The sequence below is a fragment of the Brassica napus genome, chromosome C5 (assembly GCF_020379485.1).
Source record: "Brassica napus cultivar Da-Ae chromosome C5, Da-Ae, whole genome shotgun sequence".
NCBI classification, from domain to species: domain Eukaryota; kingdom Viridiplantae; phylum Streptophyta; class Magnoliopsida; order Brassicales; family Brassicaceae; genus Brassica; species Brassica napus.
In genome coordinates, this window is record NC_063448.1 from 42,478,447 (window position 1) to 42,497,124 (window position 18,678).

General features: G+C 34.7%; 2 protein-coding genes, 1 long non-coding RNA gene and 1 other non-coding gene across 4 annotated transcripts; 3 read left to right on the forward strand and 1 right to left on the reverse strand.

Moving 5' to 3' along the window:
* The first annotated feature begins 3,799 nt into the window (after positions 1 to 3,799).
* LOC125587273 lies at positions 3,800 to 6,474 on the forward strand. The gene is made up of 3 exons (XM_048757504.1): positions 3,800 to 4,723; positions 4,991 to 5,218; positions 5,269 to 6,474. The coding sequence occupies exons 1-3, from the start codon at positions 3,800 to 3,802 to the stop codon at positions 6,472 to 6,474; spliced, it is 2,358 nt and encodes a 785-aa protein (XP_048613461.1).
* LOC125588082 lies at positions 4,253 to 4,359 on the reverse strand. The gene has a single exon (XR_007324478.1). It is a non-coding gene; the product is annotated as a small nucleolar RNA R71 (small nucleolar RNA).
* Positions 6,475 to 13,791: 7,317 nt separating the features above from the next.
* Positions 13,792 to 14,566, forward strand: LOC106432359 (glycine-rich protein 5-like). Its single transcript, XM_013873193.3, has one exon. It carries the CDS (start codon positions 13,842 to 13,844, stop codon positions 14,391 to 14,393), a length of 552 nt encoding a protein of 183 aa, XP_013728647.2. The 5' UTR covers positions 13,792 to 13,841; the 3' UTR covers positions 14,394 to 14,566.
* Positions 14,567 to 15,705: 1,139 nt separating this feature from the next.
* Positions 15,706 to 16,728, forward strand: LOC106432341. Its single transcript, XR_001286397.3, has 3 exons — positions 15,706 to 16,093; positions 16,172 to 16,336; positions 16,411 to 16,728. It is a non-coding gene; the product is annotated as an uncharacterized LOC106432341 (long non-coding RNA).
* The last annotated feature ends 1,950 nt before the right edge of the window (positions 16,729 to 18,678 follow it).

The window sequence follows — 18,678 nt, forward strand, 5'->3', positions numbered from 1 at the left end:
TTCTATTTCACAAAATAGTCACAGCGAATAATTTTCTTCAACATAGAATTCTAAAACGAGATTGATTTTATGCATTGCAGCCGTGTGAGGCAGATGCCGATTCTACCTCGTCCACGCCAAGAAAGATGAGAAGAATAAATTTAGTGAAAATTGTGATTTCATACATTATTATTCCTCTATATAATAAGGGTAAATATATAAAAAGAAATACCGCCAACATTACAATGTATCGGAAAATATATAAAAAGAAATGACCTTTTTGCGAGTACGAATCAAAACTCAAAGTCAAGCACAAATCTAACCTATGATTTTTTTTTGAATTTTCATTTGCCTTATTCATCCCAAAAGTTCAGATTATTTACGAAATGTCATTATTTTTTGTATTTTTTTTCTTAAAAATAAATTTTTTACTCTTTCATCCTCATCTTCTTCGAGTATTTACATTATGGTCATTGCCATCAATACACTAATCACCATGAACAACCAATTTGAAACTCTTAATGCACCTAAAAATCTATTTTGATTCTTTCTATCTTATTTCTTATGAACTAAAAATAACATATCTTTCACTTTCTCTCTATATTCATCCAAAAAGCCCAAGATTTTGATTCTAAAATTTTTAAGGTTCATAGAACCATTCAAGCTCATGCTTCATGGTCATTAACAAGTAGGTTGCTTTGGTGGTGAAGTATTGTGTGGTTGGAGAAGCTAAAAAAGTTATCTCACTGGTTAAAGCTATGAAATCAATTTTTTTTCAGATCTGTCCGTCAGAAGACTTCCGTGTAAGTCTTCTCCGACGAGAAGACTTACACAGAAGTCTTTGATATCTTGCATATTTGCATTGTTTTAGTCATTCATTCTTGCATATTTTGATCATCTAGATTAAATCTAGGCATCCTTTAAGTTCCATATTGCATACATAAGTCTTTATTAGGTGTTGGAACATCCCTTAGAGTTTTTGGAGGTATTTGGAGACATTTGGGCTCTTAAGGAGTAGAAAATGATCATCTTGGCGAAATGTGAATTGGACCGAGGTTCTAAAGAGACCTGATGCACCCGCTCTGGACGAGTGAAGTGTAGAGCGACCCACTAGAGCGAGGTATGACACCCCCTCTGTGCCAGAGCGACCTCTCGCAGCGAGGTAGCGTACCCGCTCTGGGCGCAACATCCCATCGACAACTTTCGAGAACCAGAGCGACCAAGACGGAGCGAGGTGGGTACGTCGTGCGTCAAATCCATGGAGTGCGAAGGAAGCCAGAGCGACATCCCGGAGCGAGGTGGCGATCCCGCTGTGAAGCTGGAGCGACCCACCAAAGCGGGGTCACGAACCCGCGCGCAAGATTTATATTTGGTCGATTTTTCATGTTTTGCTGGGCCTTCTCAGACTTGTTTTTGAAGCCCACTAGGTTTTTAGAACTCCTATAAATACTATTTAAACCTAAAATTAGGACTTATCTTATTATCTATCAAATCAAAGACCACTTTGGAGTGAAAGATCTAATCTTGATTATTATCTTTTGTGATTCTTGATTGCTTTGATCATTAATCATGTTTAGACTTAGATCAACTAATGATTTAGTGTCTACCATGATAATGAGTGAGTGGTCATCTTTGGATTCATGGGCTAGGATGATTATGATGATTAAGTGATGATCTAGAATGTTTTAGAGTATATTAATATGTTTCCTTTCTTGATTGAGTGATCTTAACGCTAATCTAGAGTTGGCCATTTTAGATTAAAACTCTAGACATTTTATTGCCCGGAAGGTGTTCGATGAAATGTCTGAGCCAACTCAACATGCTCTTAACTTACCCTACCAAAGGGATTTGATGTTAGGGGAGTTTAGAAATTTGAATGATTTGTTCTTAATGATTGCTTGATTGACACAAACCAAAGGAATTTGATGTTTGATCAATGAGAGTAAATGAGCTTTTGTCTTGGAAAAGAACTTGCTTAGAATTGCTATCTAGACTTAAGGGAATGTGTTGATTGAAACATTGCCATCTATATTATTAAAAGAGAAGTACTCATTTGAAAATGTTCTTACTCCATTAATTAAACTCCCTATTTTTTAACTTATCTTTTTCAGTTGCATTTATGAAATATCCTAAAACAAATAAAATAGCCTAATTTATTACTTGTCTTTTCAGTTACATTAATGAAATATGCTTAAATGAATTTAACCTTCTTATTTTATTGTTTGTCTTTTTCAGTTACCTTAATGAAATATCCTTAAATAAATTTGGACATAATGGCATTTAATCAACCAAAAAAACTCATGAGTTATCTTTACGTGCATAATTTTAATAATAGAGATTTTATAAAACGTGCATCATTAAAATGTTACCTAAAACATGCAACACTAATATATAACATGCATCAATAAAACTAGAATTTGAGTCACACAATTGTACGGATATTATTTTCAGTTGATTAAATTTAAAAATAATTATTTATTCAAAAAATATTTAAGAATGGCTATGTTTTTAAAACTTATATGGTATTATTTGCTCATAACTCATTTGTCATTTGCTAAATTGTTAGAAAGAAAATTTTAGCATAATATAACTCAGTTGTCATTTGCTAAATTTATGGTTTTTATTTATATTTTTTATTATTTAATTATAATATTTTTTTTTAATTATAATATTTTCATTTTATATTTGATAGATAAATGAATTTTCTTTCAAACAATATTTTTATAAATGTATTTTTGTAAAAATAATCAATTTAAATTGTTATTATCATTGAATATACTTATTTTTGACATAATTTTAGTTTTCGTTTACTTCAAAACTTATCATATTTTAGGAAAATTTTAATTTAAAATGTACTTTTTCATATTTTTCAAACAAATTCAAAAAAAAAATTTTAAATATTTTGTTATAATTTTTTTAAAAATATTGAGTTGCATTTCAAATAAAAAGGTAAAGATATTAAAAATATTCTAATTAAAATATGTAAAATTTAATATAGTTTTAAGGAAATGGTCAAAATAAAAAAAATTACACATAAAAAAAATCATGATTTTTGTTAACTGGGCGGATCATTATTTATATGATATCGCACACAAAAGAAAAATTTCTGTTTTTACAATTATCTAATTAACTCTATATACTCATTTTTTATATATTTTTATATGATATCACACATTCGTAAAAAAATAGATAGTTTAAGATGCAAAAAAATATTTACTTAATGAATATAATATGAACGAATATTACAAATACATCATTTAATAAAACAAATATTTAAAAACTGAAAATTCATATCCGCGCTAGCGCGCGGGTCAGGGTCTAGTTTTAGATTAAATCTTAGTCATCTGAAATCAAAATCCTATGCCCATGATTCATCATTTATCCATTTGATTGAAAGTTGCTAGTTAGTTGTGTTAGAACATTGTTAGTTTAATCAAACCACTTCATTGAACTGAATGCACTTAGATTAAGTTTTAACATGCATTCTCTTTGCATCAAAATACTTAGAAATGGATTGACATCTTAAATACTACATGATTTGAATTAGAACCCTTGAAAAGTCCATTTCAAATTTGGCGCTGTTGCCAATTCTAAGTTGATTTTGACATTGAGATTTGGTCCTTACTTGAGACTAAGTCTTATTATTATTATATCTAGTACTGATACTTTCTCCTAGCTCTTTTGTATCGCAGGTGCATAAACTTGCGGAGCAGAGGCCCAACAGATCTAGTTCCAAGAGTTGAAGACATTAGAGCACTTGAAAGGAAGATTGCAAGGAGAAGAAGAGCAACATGCTCACCTAGACAGATTGGGGTTTGTGATGGATCAACATCAGAATCAGCCTCAAGATGGAGAGGGCATTGGCCAAGGAGCTGCCAACCTTAGGCCACAACACCCACATCGCCAAGCTAGAGCTATTGGCACCCATGATGAGCCCAATATCCATGGGCATAGAGCTGGAATCAGAGCACCAGCTATGGAAAACAACAACTTTGAGATCAAGTCAAGCTTGATAAACATGATCCAGAGCAACAAATACCATTGTCTTGCCTTGGAGGATCCACTAGACCACTTGGATAACTTTGATAAGCTGTGTGGAACAACAAAGATCAATGGTGTCTCTGAAGATGCATTCAAGCTAAGGTTGCTTCCATTCTCTTTGGGAGACAAAGCTCACACATGGGAGAAGAGCCTTTCAAGAGACTCAATCACCACATGGGATGAATGCAAGAAAGCTTTCCTCAACAAGTTCTTCTCTACTTCAAGAACTGCTAAACTAAGGAATCAAATCTTTGGATTTCATCAAAGGAATCTTGAAGGCTTTGGAGAAGCATGGGAAAGGTTCAACAGCTACATCTCTCAATGTCCTCATCGTGGCTTCAACATGGAGAGTTTGCTTAGTACTTTCTACAGAGGTGCTTTGCCCAAGTTTAGAAGCCAGCTTGATACTGCTAGCAATAGTTTCTTCTTGGGGAGAAGTGAAGCAGATGCTTTGGAGCTTGTAGAGAATATGGCTAAGAGTGATTCAGTCCACAGTGATGAGCATGATAGAAGCAACATAGGCAGTGGAGGTGATAATACGCACACCAAGAGAGAGTTAAAGGCTCAACAAGACAAGATGGATATGCTTCTCTTGGATAGAGCTAAACAAGAGAAGGTGAACTTTGTTGGTGAGCAGAAACAAGAAGGGATTCCTGTGCTTAATGAAGTTGATGGTCTAGAAGGTCAAGAAGAGCTTTGTTTTGTAAATGCTAATGGGACATGGTACAAGAAGAAGTCTAACTTTCAGTACAACAACTACCAATAAAAGCCCTTCTACAACAACCAACAAGGTGGTTACCAAGCTAGACAAAACTACTCTCAAGGTCTCTCCTCCAAAGGAAATTAGTCTATACAAGGCCAACCCGTATCTTCTACCTTTGCTCCACAAGAGAGTAGCACTAATGCAATGTTGAAACAAATCTTGGAGTCCCAAACTAGAAGTGAGAAGCACGTTTGATATGAACTGAAGAACCTTCACACCAAAGTTGATGGAAGCTACAATGACCTCAACAACAATTTCCTACAATTCTCCTCTCACTTCAAGGCTTTGGAGAATCAGTTTGCCTCTATGCCTTCAACCTCCAAGAGCTCAATGGGATCTCTACCAGGAAAATCAGAGCATAATCCCAAAGAGTATTGCAATGTTATCCTCTCTACTACTTCTGAGATTGAGTTGAGTGATCATGAGAAAGAGGAAGTTGTTGCCAAGGATGAAGCACATATTGTGGAGCACATATTGTGGAGAAGGTTGAACACAAGATTGTGGAAAGGGTTGAGATACAAACTGTAAAGAAGGTTGAGGGAAAGGTTTTGCAACCAGTTAGACACAAGACTGAGAAACCGGTTATTGGGAAAGCTGTCACGCAATTGAAGGAGGTTCAGCTAGAAGAAGCTCATGTGGTTGAGCAATCACCTTATGACAAGCTCCCATTTTCACAAAGGTTCCTCACTAAAGCTCAAAAGAAAGTGATCTCCAAGTTCAGAAAAGACATTGGAGATGTAGGAGTCAAGCTTCCACAGATATCAAATATGCATGATGCTCATGTCCAAATGATGCTCATCAAGGACATTCTATCTCACAAAGAAGAAGTAGGAGAGCTCCTAAACATCTCTACTATGCAGCTTGATCCACCAGTCACACTAAAGTTTATTCCAAAACTAGAAACCCAAGTGAAATTCACCTTGTCTTGCTCCCTTGGTAAGTTTATACTTGATGATGCTCTTGTTGATTCTGGTGCAAGTGTGAATGTGATATCAATGGAGATCACATCTTCACTCATGTTTGGAGACTCTTCTTCAACAACTCCATTAGGCTTAATCAAAGACTACCCTATGAAGATTGGAGACTGCATCATCCCTATTGATCTCACTGTTTTGAAGATGGCAACTGAGAAAAGAGTCTCATTGATCCTTGGCACACCATTTCTCACAACAGTAGGAGCTTGCATTGACTTTTCCAACAAGAAGGTCACACTTCTCAATGTGAACAAAGTTGTCTCCTACCCAATCAAGTCTCCAATGATGAATTTTGAGTATTGTGGAGAACCTTCCCTTGAAAAGATCAAGGATGAAATGGTCGTTGGTAGAAAAGAATGTCTTGATGGAGAGTCCTCTAAAGAGATGTGTGATGAGCACATGAAAAGTGCTACAAAGGAAAAGGTGAGTAGAGCCACAAAGGCTGCTCATGGCAAGAAGAAGATGATGAAAGAACCTCACCCTCCACCTCTTGATATGATGCCACACACTCTCACTCTTCACCCAATGAAGTTCAAGGATGGAGCTATTGAATACAAGATCAAATGCAAGGGAAAGTCTACACCATTCTCAAGTGCAAAGGCCATCATCCCTCCACAGCTCCAAGATGATCCAATTAAGCTTCAAGAGTTTCTCTCTCAAGTCCTCACCATCACTCTTGAGAGTGGGAAAGATCCCCCTTCTCCACTCTCCGCTTGAGGTACCACTCCAACCTTTCCATTGTATATACCAATTATTCTTTGTATTTATTCTTTCTTTTGGGTATCTCTTTCAATTTACTAACACAGAGACTGTGTGAACTAAGTTTGGGGGAAGTACCAAGTATTTGATCATGTTTACTTTGATGATATTGCATTGAGTCTTGCATTGTACGTACATATTTGCATAGAAAAACCAAAAAAAATTTTGAAAAATTTGAAAACACACAAAAAAAAGCATGTAATTGCATTACTTGCATTCTTAGGATTGAGTCTAGAGCATATCGGTTGCATTCATGAATAGGGAGAAACCTTGTAAAGAACAAATGTCTAGAACTCAATTTGACATCCTAGCTAAACATATCAAGTAGCTTAAGCATCTCTTGAAAAAGCTTGTAACCTTCGAGCCTTGAAAACTCTTCTTGAAACATGTTGCTTGCTTGATGATTGACATTGTTTTTGAAACCAACTCCAAATGAACTAAGGCTTAATGAACTTAATTTCTCTTGCATATGGATATTTGCATACTTGATCATGGATATTATACACATTTGGGTTATCTTTCTCCTTTGTACCAATCTTTGTTAACCCAAATGGCACTCCATACCCATTAACCCTCACCATTCTTTGAAGCCAACATTAATTTGCTTGAGTGAGGTCTTTTATTGATAGCATGTCATGTGCAAAATCTTGAGAGTATTAGGAGCGGCAATGGGGTTGTTCTCATCTTTGGCTAGCATTAGGACTTCATTTGAGTTAGCCTCTAGGATGGTTTTTTGGTTTGTGAGCTTAAATTCTTTTGATCTTGGGAATGAGAGAGATTGAGTGAAAGAGATGAACCAAAAAGAGTGTTTAAAGTAAGAAACCCCTAGGGACAAAGAAAGTTAGAAAGGAAAAGCTCTAGATTATCAATAGAACCCCCTCCTAAAAAAAAAAAAAGAATCAAAGTGTTTGGGGAAAAGAAAAGAAGAGAGCTAAGTTTAAAGTTTAAATTCAAAAGAACAAGTCCCTAGTTGGTTAAATCAAAGGAAAGAAAGGAGAGTTCTTTGGGTGAGAGATGAAAGTGAGAGTATTTTGGGTCTGAGAAAGAAAGAAAAGAAGGGTAGAACTTAAAGCTACTTAGGAAAGGGGTAGACTGATGAGAACAAGCATTGTATGCATGAATTGCTCATTTTCTTAGATAAATTTGCATAATGATCGTGCTCCTATTCTTGAGTGTGCGCCACTATAAATGATGCAATTGAAACCCATTTTTCTTCACATTAGACCACCTTTTCTCACCAAGCCAAATGATTGAGATCAAATATCCATTTGCAAGAATTCACCTTGTGTGTGTGTGTGAATGAATGTGAGATTTTGCTAAGGAACTTGTTGGTTGAATGGCAATGTGCCTTGTGTAGAGACAAAAGAGTCTTGATAGGCCTTGAGAAGCTAGAGTGCACTAAGAAAGTTGTTCATGCTATTAGCTATGTTTTCTTTGGGATGTTAGGTTGATGGCTAGAAAGTGTTCTTTTGGCTATGAGCTCCCACCTTCAAACCTCTCTCCCTCTAGCTCTTGAAATTTTACTTATGGACAAGCAAAGGACTAGTGTGGGGGAGTTGATATCTTGCATATTTGCATTGTTTTAGTCATTCATTCTTGCACATTTTGATCATCTAGATTAAATCTAGGCATCCTTTAGGTTCCATATTACATACATAAGTCTTTATTAGGTGTTGGAACATCCCTTAGAGTTTTTGGAGGTATTTGGAGACATTTGGGATTTTAAGGAGTAGAAAATGATCATCTTGGCGAAATGGGAATTGGAACGAAGTTCTAAAGCGACCTGATGCACCCGCTCTGGACGAGTGAAGTGTAGAGCGACCAACTGGAGCGAGGTATGACACCCGCTCTGTGCCAGAGCGACCTCTCGCAGCGAGGTAGCGTACCCGCTCTGGGCCCAACAACCCGTCGACAACTTTCGAGAAACGGAGCGACCAAGACGGAGCGAGGTGGGTACGTCGCGTGTCAAATCCATGGAGTGCGAAGGAAGTCAGAGCGACGTCCCGGAGCGAGGTAGCGATCCCGCTGCGAAGCTGGAGCAACCCACCAAAGCGGGGTCACGAACCCGCGCGCAAGATTTATATTTGGTCGATTTTTCATGTTTTGCTGGACCTTCTCAGACTTGTTTTTGAGGCCCACTAGGTTTTTAGAGGTCCTATAAATATTCTCTAAACCTAAAATTAGGACTTAACTTATTATCTATCAAATCAAAGACCACTTTGGAGTGAAAGATCTAATCTTGATCATTATCTTTTGTGATTGCTTGATTGCTTTGATCATTAATCATGTTTAGACTTAGATCAACTAATGATTTAGTGTCTACCATGATAATGAGTGAGCAGTCATCTTTGGATTTATGGGCTAGAATGATTAGGATGATTAAGTGATGATCTAGAATGTTTTAGAGTACATTAATATGTTTCCTTGCTTGATTGAGTGATCTTAACGCTAATCTAGAGTTGGCCATTTTAGATTAGAACTCTAGACATTTCATTGCCCGGAAGTTGTTCGATGAAATGTCTGAGCCAACTCAACATGCTCTTAACTTACCCTACCAAAAGGATTTGATGTTAGGGGAGTTTAGAAAGTTGAATGATCTGTTCTTAATGATTGCTTGATTGACACAAACCAAAGGAATTTGACGTTTGATCAATGAGAGTAAATGAGCTTTTGTCTTAGAAAAGAACTTGCTTAGAATTGCTATCTAGACTTAGGGGAATGTGTTGATTGAAACATTGTCATTTTAGATTAAATCTTAGTCATCTGAAATCAAAATCATATGACCATGATTTCTCCTTTATCCATTTGATTGAAAGTTGCTAGTTAGTTGTGTTAGAACCTTGTTAGTTTAGGCCGTGTTCATTTACATGTCGCGCGACCTGCGACCTGCGACATGCGACCTGCGACTGATCGCAGGTCGCAGGTTGTTGTTCGTTTTGCTGTCGCGTAACATGCGACCTGCGATTGGTCGCAAGTCGCAAGTCGCAGGTTGTTGTTCGTTTTGATGTCGCGCGACTAATCGCGCGACCAGTCGCGGTTCCCATTTAAGTCGCCCGAAAAAATAGCGACTAAAAATTAAGAAAATTTTGATCGCGCGACTGGTCGCAGGTCGCAGATCGCAGGTCGCGCGACACGTAAACGAACATAGTTTTAATCGCAGGTCGCAGGTTTAGTCGCAGGTCGCAAGTCGCAAGTCGCGCGACACGTAAACGAACGTAATCTTAGTCGCAGGTCGCAGGTCGCGCGACACTTAAACGAACATGGCCTTAATCAAACCACTTCATTGAACTGAATGCACTTAGATTAAGTTTGAACTTGCTTTCTCTTTGCATCAAAATACTTAGAAATAGATTGACATCTTAAATACTACATGATTTGAATTAGGACCCTTGAAAAGTCCATTTCAGTCTTCTAGTCAATGCATAGGTTAGTTTCACAATTGACTTTATGTGTGTCTTTTAAAGACGACTTCTCTCGAAGTCTTCCGTTTTTCTTTGCTTAAAAAAAATAGAGAAGACTTTCCGGTAAGTCGTCTAGGATAAACAAATTAGTTTTGCATCTCACCGGATTGTGTCAGAAATGTAACTTTTCCTAGACGACTTACACGGAAGTCATCCAAGAGAAAAGTAAAAATAAAATATTTAATTTTTACTAGATGACTTCCAAATAAGTCGTTTCAGGTTACTTTTGCAATTGAAAAATAAAATTTAAATATTTAATTTTATCTGGACGATTTCCATGTCAGTCTTCCGGTGGACGATTGACATGGAAGTCTTCTAGGATTTTATTCCGAGATTTTGGTCAAACATTGGTTATTACAGAAGACTTACATGTGAGTCGTCTGCTGGAAGACTTACATAGAAGTCGTCCAGATAAAATAAAATGGTCGTCCGGATAAAATAAAATATTTAAGTTTATTTTTCAATTGTAAAAGTAACCTGAAACGACTTACATGAAAGTTGTATAAAAAAAATATTTAAATTTTATTTTTCTATTGGATGACTTCTGTGTAAGTCGTCTAGGAAAAATCAAATTTCTGACACAATCCGGTCAAATGCAAAACTAACATGTTTATCCTAGATGACTTCCATGTAAGTCATCTAGGAAAAATCAAAATTTTGACACATAAAGTCAATTGCAAACTAACCTATGCATGGACCAGAAGACTTATGTGGAAGTCGTCTACGTTAACGTTTAATAAAATTTCATTTTCTCTAAAACTATAAAGATTTTTAAACATTTTCTTGTTAATTCATGTATATTAGTCAATATTGGGGCTCCTGAATGAAATTCATAACTTAATTGGTGATAATTATGAGGTTAACAATATTCATGCTTATTAATGTTTCTAGCTAATGAAAGAAGATTTCCCCATAAGTCTTCTACATTAATTTTAGTAAAACTTGTATTTTCAACTTTAAGATATATATTTTTTAGCTTTCAAAAGTGTTAACTAACTTCAAGAATATCAAATCATATGGTTTAATGTGTCTTCTTAGATTATAAGATATACTTTTTAACTTTCAGGACATTTGAAATTTTAATTTTCACTTAAAATTTGAGTTTTCCGCTTAAATTTTAATTTTCCTCTTAAATTTTCCCCTTATATTTAAATTTTTCGCTTGAAATTTAGGTCTTCTGAAAAGTCTTCCGGAAGACTTCCCAGAAAACTTCTAGTGAAACTGTTATAGGTTTGAACTAATGTAATGTTTGATTTTTTGTGAATTTGACTAAGTTTTCTTGAGAAGTTTTCTCTATTAGTTGTAGTAAATTTGACTATTTTTTTGTGTTATTTGCTATTGAAGTTGTATCAATAATTTCAATAGTGTTAAGTATTTTTGGCAAGATAATTAATATTGTAGACATGAACATATTTACCAAATTTTTTCATTAATATTTTTTCAAATTTACAAAAGAATTCACAACTACAAATACAAATTACAAAACTGACCATAAACAAAATTATTATAGTTCATTCCTCTACAAAGACAAGTTTAAACTCCATTTGACATGGGAGAAGACTTCCAGAAAGTCATCTAGTGTATTAAATGTTAAAAGACTGAAAAAAGACTCCTCTGAAAGTCTTCCAAGTCTGTTTTAGATCTGAAAAACCTGCATATCCAAAAGCATTCGAATAGCTTCAAAACATAGAAAAAATTCAAAAATAAGATAAGAGCTTAAAACAACCAAAAGAATTTTCAAAAAGTAAGAGCTTTAAGCAACAAGAGGTTACCAAATAAGACTAATATGATTTATAGATCTACCATTAAAGGAGTGGAAGATAAGAACCATATAATGAAAAATCAACAAAACAAGATGAATTAGTGAGAATGACATGAGATAAAAAAAATGATAAATTGATATAAAGTTTGGTGTTTACAAAAAAAAAAGATAAATTACGAAAAAGATAAGAGTTTTAAGCAACCAGATGTTACCAAACGAAGAAAAACTAGACATATAAACTTGGCTTATTCTTGGGTTCACCCCCTAGGGTGAACCTCTAGGTTCACCAACCAATATGATTGTGTTGTTTCATATTCGATATCTTTTATAAAAGAAAACAAAATATTAGTAATTACAAAAAAAGAAGAGACATGAGAGAAGACTCCGCAAGAAGTCATCCAGAAGACTTTCAGGAAGTTTTCTAGTGCATTAAATGTTAGAAGACTTTCACATCTGTTTCAGATCTGAAAAATCAGCATATCCAAAAGCATTCAAATGACTTCAAAACATAGAAAAACTTCAAAAATAAGGTAAGAGCTTAAAACAACCAAAAGAGTTTTCAAAATATAAGAGCTTTAAGCAACAATAGGTTACCAAATAAGAAAATATGATTTATAGATCTACCTTTAAAGGAGTGGAAGATGAGAACCATGTAATGAAAAACCTGCAAAAACAACATAAATCAGTGAGAAGACATGAAATAACTATAAATTGGTATAAAGTTTGGTGTTTTTAAGTTCAAAGGGATTAGAGAGAGGTTGGAGGGTTTTAGAATGAGAAACATTACATTTTTGTTGCAGTCATTTAAGAGGAAGAAATAAAATGTGTAATTTTCTTTATAAAGGGATACAAAAATTCCAACAAGGTTAAAGTTTTTCGATTCAGAAGACTTTGAATTAAGTCTTCTAATAGAAAACAGCCTAGAAGACTTACTTGAAAATCTTCTAGAAACTAAAATATTTTTAGCGGGAGTTAGAAGACTTCCCTGAAAGTCTTCTAAGTGATAAAATACTAATCACCATAATACTTCCTGGAAGTCGTCTAGACCCTAAATATAAATCTTAAACTCAAATAACTAATTAAATAGAAACAAACACTTCATTGAAAATAAAAAGTGTTTAATATACACAAAACTAAACACATATATGTCAAAATTTAATTTTTCAAAAAAAATGTTAAGCTTCCAAAATCTAACCCAAGAATACATACAATACTACAACATATGTTATCAAATCCTAAACCAAGAAATATCATGACTCACTACTTTCACTCATCTATATTGAAAATAATTCAAATTTATTATATTTTAATTTATATCACTTACAACTGTTTATATTTATATGATTTCAATTTTTTTCCCTATCAAAATATTTTTTACAAACTTTATAAAAAAAAAGTTTAAGATCTGCTATATGAGAAGACTTACAGAATCTCTGAAGACTTACAGAATCTCCGAAGACTTGCAAAATCTCAGAAGACTTTACGGAGTTATATTCATAAAAATGAATTATGGTTTTTTGTTTGGTCATAAAGAGCCGGTTGTAATTTCACTAGCATTTTGAGTTATTTTTGCATTTCATTCAAATTTGAGATAGTTTTGGAGTTAGAATCAAGTTTTCGGTTATATTTGGCAAATTCCCCAAAAGAAATACCGTCAAGATTACAATGTATAAACACATGTATAATATGGATACTACCAAATATAATAAACATGTTAAGAAGACATTTAATAACTCTGAACATAGAATAATTAAAAACTCGGACGCATCAAAGAACCCTATAGACAAATTTATATGTGAAAGGCAAGAAAGTTAGTACCATGGTGTTAAGTAGTACTAGCACAAAGACTGAAGAAGGGGTCTACTACATGTGGGTGAGTGACTAGTTAGTCAAGATTTGGTAGTTAGGGATTGCATTAAATTTGCCAACATGAATTAGATGGGCAGATGAATTAATGATGATCATTATTCACTCTAAATCTTTACTATTCTCACCTTTTATTTAATTTTTAAATTCTTCATCTCTAGCTACATGATCTATATAAAGGCCTATTCAGCGGATAGAGTTCCTCATCATCACATACACAAAACACAAAGTTCAAAATGGCTTCCAAGTCAATGCTTCTTGTTGCCTTACTTGTCGGTTCTTTAGCTCTCACTTCATTTGCTAGTGTCCCTAACAGGAAGCTTAAGAGTGGTCTCGAGGATCAAAAGACGTTCTTCCACCATCCAGGCGGTGGTCTTGGTGGAGGCGGTGGCCTTGGAGGAGGAGGCGGCCTTGGTGGAGGAGGCGGCCTTGGTGGAGGAAGCGGCCTTGGTGGAGGAGGTGGTCTTGGCGGAGGAGGCGGCCTTGGCGGAGGAGCTGGTGGCGGTTTAGGTGGAGGAGCTGGAGGCGGTGGTGGTTTAGGTGGAGGAGCTGGAGGTGGCGGTGGTTTAGGTGGAGGAGCTGGTGGTGGAGCAGGAGGAGGATTTGGCGGAGGAGCTGGAGGTGGTGCTGGTGGAGGTGCTGGTGGTGGATTTGGAGGTGGAGCTGGTGGTGGAGGTGGACTCGGAGGTGGAGGTGGAGCCGGTGGTGGATTTGGAGGAGGAGCAGGTGGTGGATTCGGTGGTGGAGCGGGTGCTGGTGGTGGTTACGGCGCCAGTGGACTTCCATGATGAGATCTATATGTGTAACGTTAAAGGATGGAGTGCAATGCATGGCAACGTATTACAAAAAACACTAAAAAACGATTTCAACTAAATTAAGTCATTCATTCCATCATTTTGTGTCATTACGTTGTCATTATTATCGAGCTCTTAAGAAATAAACGAATTAGTTAAAATAATAATTTATCGAGCTATAGTATACTAGCCTTATTCAATGGTTTCTTTGATCATTTATTTCAATCGGCTATTTGTCAATGCACAAAGTGAAAAAATTAACTTATAAAACCCTAAACAAAATAGATGTAACATTAACAATGTGACAACGAGGCACGACAATAACTAAAACCTCCTTTTCTCCAAAACCTTGCCGTAGTAAAAAAATGTGTGGGATAATGTCTAATCATCCTATTCCGACATACTCAGACATACTCGTAGTTATATCTGATATGAACTCCAGCAAATAAATAAATTTCGACATGGACTTATATATATAGATGAAGCTAAAATACACGGAAATGGCAAACCTACTTAGGGCAACCCCATCGGCAAGTATTTTAAAACAGGTTCTAATATCAAAAATAATAATAATTTAATCATGTGTAGTTTTGGAATTAAAATTAATTTCTTCTTAGAAAAATAAACCAATCAGAAGTTGCCAAATGACACATGAAGATCAGAAGCGGTTTTTCAAAGCTCCACTTTAAGAATACAATCTACTCTTTTTTTGTTCTTTTTCATTATTTTAATATTTGTTTGTTTTAAAAACGCAAGCTAGAAACGGTTGTTAGACCTGCTGATACTAAAAGCATGATTAATGGGAGGTTCTTAGGATGGATTTTTAGCGGAATATAAGAACATGTCTCTTAATTTTTAATTAAAAAAGCTAAGAACTGGCTCTTAAATAAGATATTTAAGAGCCGGTTCTTAACTTTTTTAGTTAAAAGTTAAGAAACGGGTTCTTATATTCCGCTAAGAATCTCATCATAAGAACTTTCCGTTAATCATGGTCTAATGTCCGACAACTCACAAAGGAACTGGAAATGGGAAAAAGTGCAATAAGTATATATCTGAAAACGAAAGAACATTAAATAGCAACAACTCATATTTTTCTGATACTTATGAATCACAGTCGATCGATATTAAAATGGACAATATTCTAATACACCCTACAAACTCTCTGAAAATTTCTTAAATACCAACTTATAATATATCAATTCTTTTCATTTATTTTTAAATTGAAAACATGGCTAACTGCAAAAATACCCTTAATGAATTTGCTTATCTACAGATCCAACCTAAGTTAACCCATTCGATCCGAGCTCAATCGGATCTAATCCGGGTACCTTCCTCCCCTTAACACGTGTTCTCTTCCTCATCCTCGTCCTCATCAATCTCTCAAACAAAAATTGTCTCTTCTTCTCTCTCCTTTTTCTCTGCTGCCAACAAAGAGATTGAAATCCTTTTTTCGCATCATCTCATCTTCACAAAGAAACCAAATTTCCATCTCCACAAAGGATTGACCTTGATCTCAAGCTCTCTGTTTTTTTTTTCCTTCTCGTATCTGTTTCCTGTACTAATCTTGACTTTGTGATTTAGGTGAAGTGCAGGATCCCCAAGGGCGATGAACTCTTGTTGCCTACGTCGGGTTTACGGTTCAACCCGACAATGCTCGTGGACCCATGAAAGGAGGAATTAGATATCACCCCGAGGTTACTCTCTCTTTCAATCATCTCCGTGGATCTTGAGATTCTTAGCATCTCAAAGTTTTGAACTTTTGGTTTTGTAAGGTTGATCTCGATGAAGTCAATGCACTAGTTTAGCTCATGAATTGGAAGATGGATGTAGCTGACATTCCATACGGCGGAACATCCGAACATGGTGTCGTCTATGCCACTGAAGCTCTTCTTGCTGAATACGGAAAATCGATTAGGGGGTTGACATTTGTAGTTCAAGTAAAGCTACCTCACCTCTAAAGCTTTATGTTGTGTTTATCTGAGAGTTGAGAGATTTGGCTGGTGTGTGACAGGGTTTTGAGAATGTTGGAACATGGCCAGCCAAATTGATACACGAGGAAGGTGGAAAAGTGGTATCAGTTCTACCTCACTTTAAGAAGGGTAGTAAGGTGGATGATAAGAGTAGTATAGGAGCTACTCTTAATGAGCTTGTCGAGCTTCTTCCTGCTTGTTTTTTGAGTAAAGTTTTAATCTTTTGGTGCCTTAGTCCTAGAATCAATTTCTGTTGTGGTCTGACCTTACCAAGGGGTTTTTTATAATAAAGTTCGTATCTTTTTGGTAAATGTTTGAGACACAGAAGATAAAATAAATCGTGAAGACATTCTTTTGTCTCTCTGGTTTTAATGTCACCGTGTCTTGATTTACTTGTAAAATCAATGTCGTCTTGATTTGTTTTGAAGAAACTGAAGTCGGCGGGTTTGTTTTGTTTTGGTCTTCATTTGGTCTTCAGTGCAGGAAGCATAAGATCTTTACCTGCTGATGGTCAAGTCTCCTAGTGGAATTTTAAGCTCACGTGAACAAATACTTAGAATGGTTGCTAAGTGCTTAGAGATATAGAGCTCCTCAAAAGCTGTAATTATTTAATGATCGGCCAAAGAAGAAGCATAAAACAAGAGAAATTCTTGGGTTAGGGTGAACCTCTAGATTCACCAACCAATAGTGTTTGAGTATTTTATATTTGATATCTTTTAAAAAAAGAAATAAAATTGAATTTCCAAATAAGATTATATTTTTAAAATAAAACAATAAAAATACATAAAAATAGTTACAAAAAATAAATAAATAAATATTGATAAACTTTTAGCAAAATACTAAATCCTATACCCTAAATCCTAAACTCCAAAATCCTAAATTATAAACCTTAAATATTGGATAAAGTGTAAACCATTGGAAAATTTTAAACCCTTAATCATACATTAAAAACTAAATCTTAATAACACTAAACCCTAATCACTAAACCCTAAACCCTTGGATAAACCCTGAACCCTTGGATAAATCATAAATTCTAAATCAAAAATATTTAAAATTAAACCCTAGAGTTTATGATTTATCCAAGGATTCAGAATTTACCCAAGGGTTTAGGGTTTACCCAAGGGTTTAGGGTTTAGTGATTAGTATTTAGGGTTTAGTGTTAGTAAAATTTAGTTTTTAATGTATGATTTAGGGTTTAAGATTTTCCAACGGTTTAGAGTTTATCCAAAGTTTAAGGTTTAACGTTTAGGGTTTAGGGTTTAGGATTTAGGGTATAGGATTTAGTATTTTGCTGAAGATTTAAAAATATTAATTAATTTATTTTTTGTTACTATTTTTATGTATTTTTATTATTTTATTTTAAAAATATAATCTAATTTGGATATTCAATTTTATTTCTTTTTTTAAAAGATATCAAATATCAAATACTCAAACACTATTGGTTGGTGAATCTAGAGGTTCACCCTAGGGGGTGAACCCAAGAATTTCTCATAAAACAAAGAGTTATTCTTGGGTTCACCCCCTAGGGTGAACCTAAAGGTTCACCAACCAATAGAAAATTGTTATTTTAAATCTAGTATCTTTTAATTAAGGAAACCAAATAACTTGGCAAATTATATTATTTTTTCAAAATAAAATTTAAAAATAAATAAAAATAATATATAAAAAACGAATTCAAAAAAAAAATAATGTTGTCAACAAAACACTAAACCCTAAACTCTAATACTAAACCCTAAACTCAAATCCTAAACCCTAAATCCTTGGCTAAACCCTAAATCCTTGGGTAAACCCCTAAACCCTTGGAAAAACACTAAACATGTTGTCAACAAAACACTAAACCCTAAACTCTAATCCTAAACCCTAAACCCTTGGGAAAACCTTAAACCCTTGGGTAAACCTTAAACCCTTGGGTAAACCCCAAACCCTTAGGTAAACCCTAAACCCTTGGAAAAATACTAACCATTTGGATAAATTCTAAATTATAAATCTTAAACACTAAACTCTAAATCTTAAAAATAAATATTTTTTTTTAAATAATCTTTTTTTAGAACTATTGTTATTTTTATTTATTTAATTTTTTATTTTTTATTTTAAAAGCATAATATAATTTGGCAAGTTATTTTGTTTCCTTAATTAAAAGATACTAAATTTAAAATGACAATTTTCTATTGGTTGGTGAACCTAAAGGTTCACCCTAGGGGGTGAACCCAAGAAAAAGTCTAAAACAAAAGCTTAGATGGTTGAATATGCCTTAAAAAATTGCTGTCTTATTTAAGAATGTTATTTAAGGAATTTGGTTTTTGTATATG

What these genes read in the sequence shown, in the direction of transcription:
- LOC106432359 (XM_013873193.3), top strand. Translation starts at nt 13,842, where the DNA reads ATGGCTTCCAAGTCAATGCTTCTTGTTGCCTTACTTGTCGGTTCTTTA.
- LOC125587273 (XM_048757504.1), top strand. Translation starts at nt 3,800, where the DNA reads ATGGATCAACATCAGAATCAGCCTCAAGATGGAGAGGGCATTGGCCAA. An exon ending in GTCAAGAAGAGCTTTGTTTT is followed by an intron (nt 4,724 to 4,990) that starts GTAAATGCTAAT and finishes TATGAACTGAAG; the next exon opens with AACCTTCACACCAAAGTTGA. An exon ending in GTGATCATGAGAAAGAGGAA is followed by an intron (nt 5,219 to 5,268) that starts GTTGTTGCCAAG and finishes ATTGTGGAGAAG; the next exon opens with GTTGAACACAAGATTGTGGA.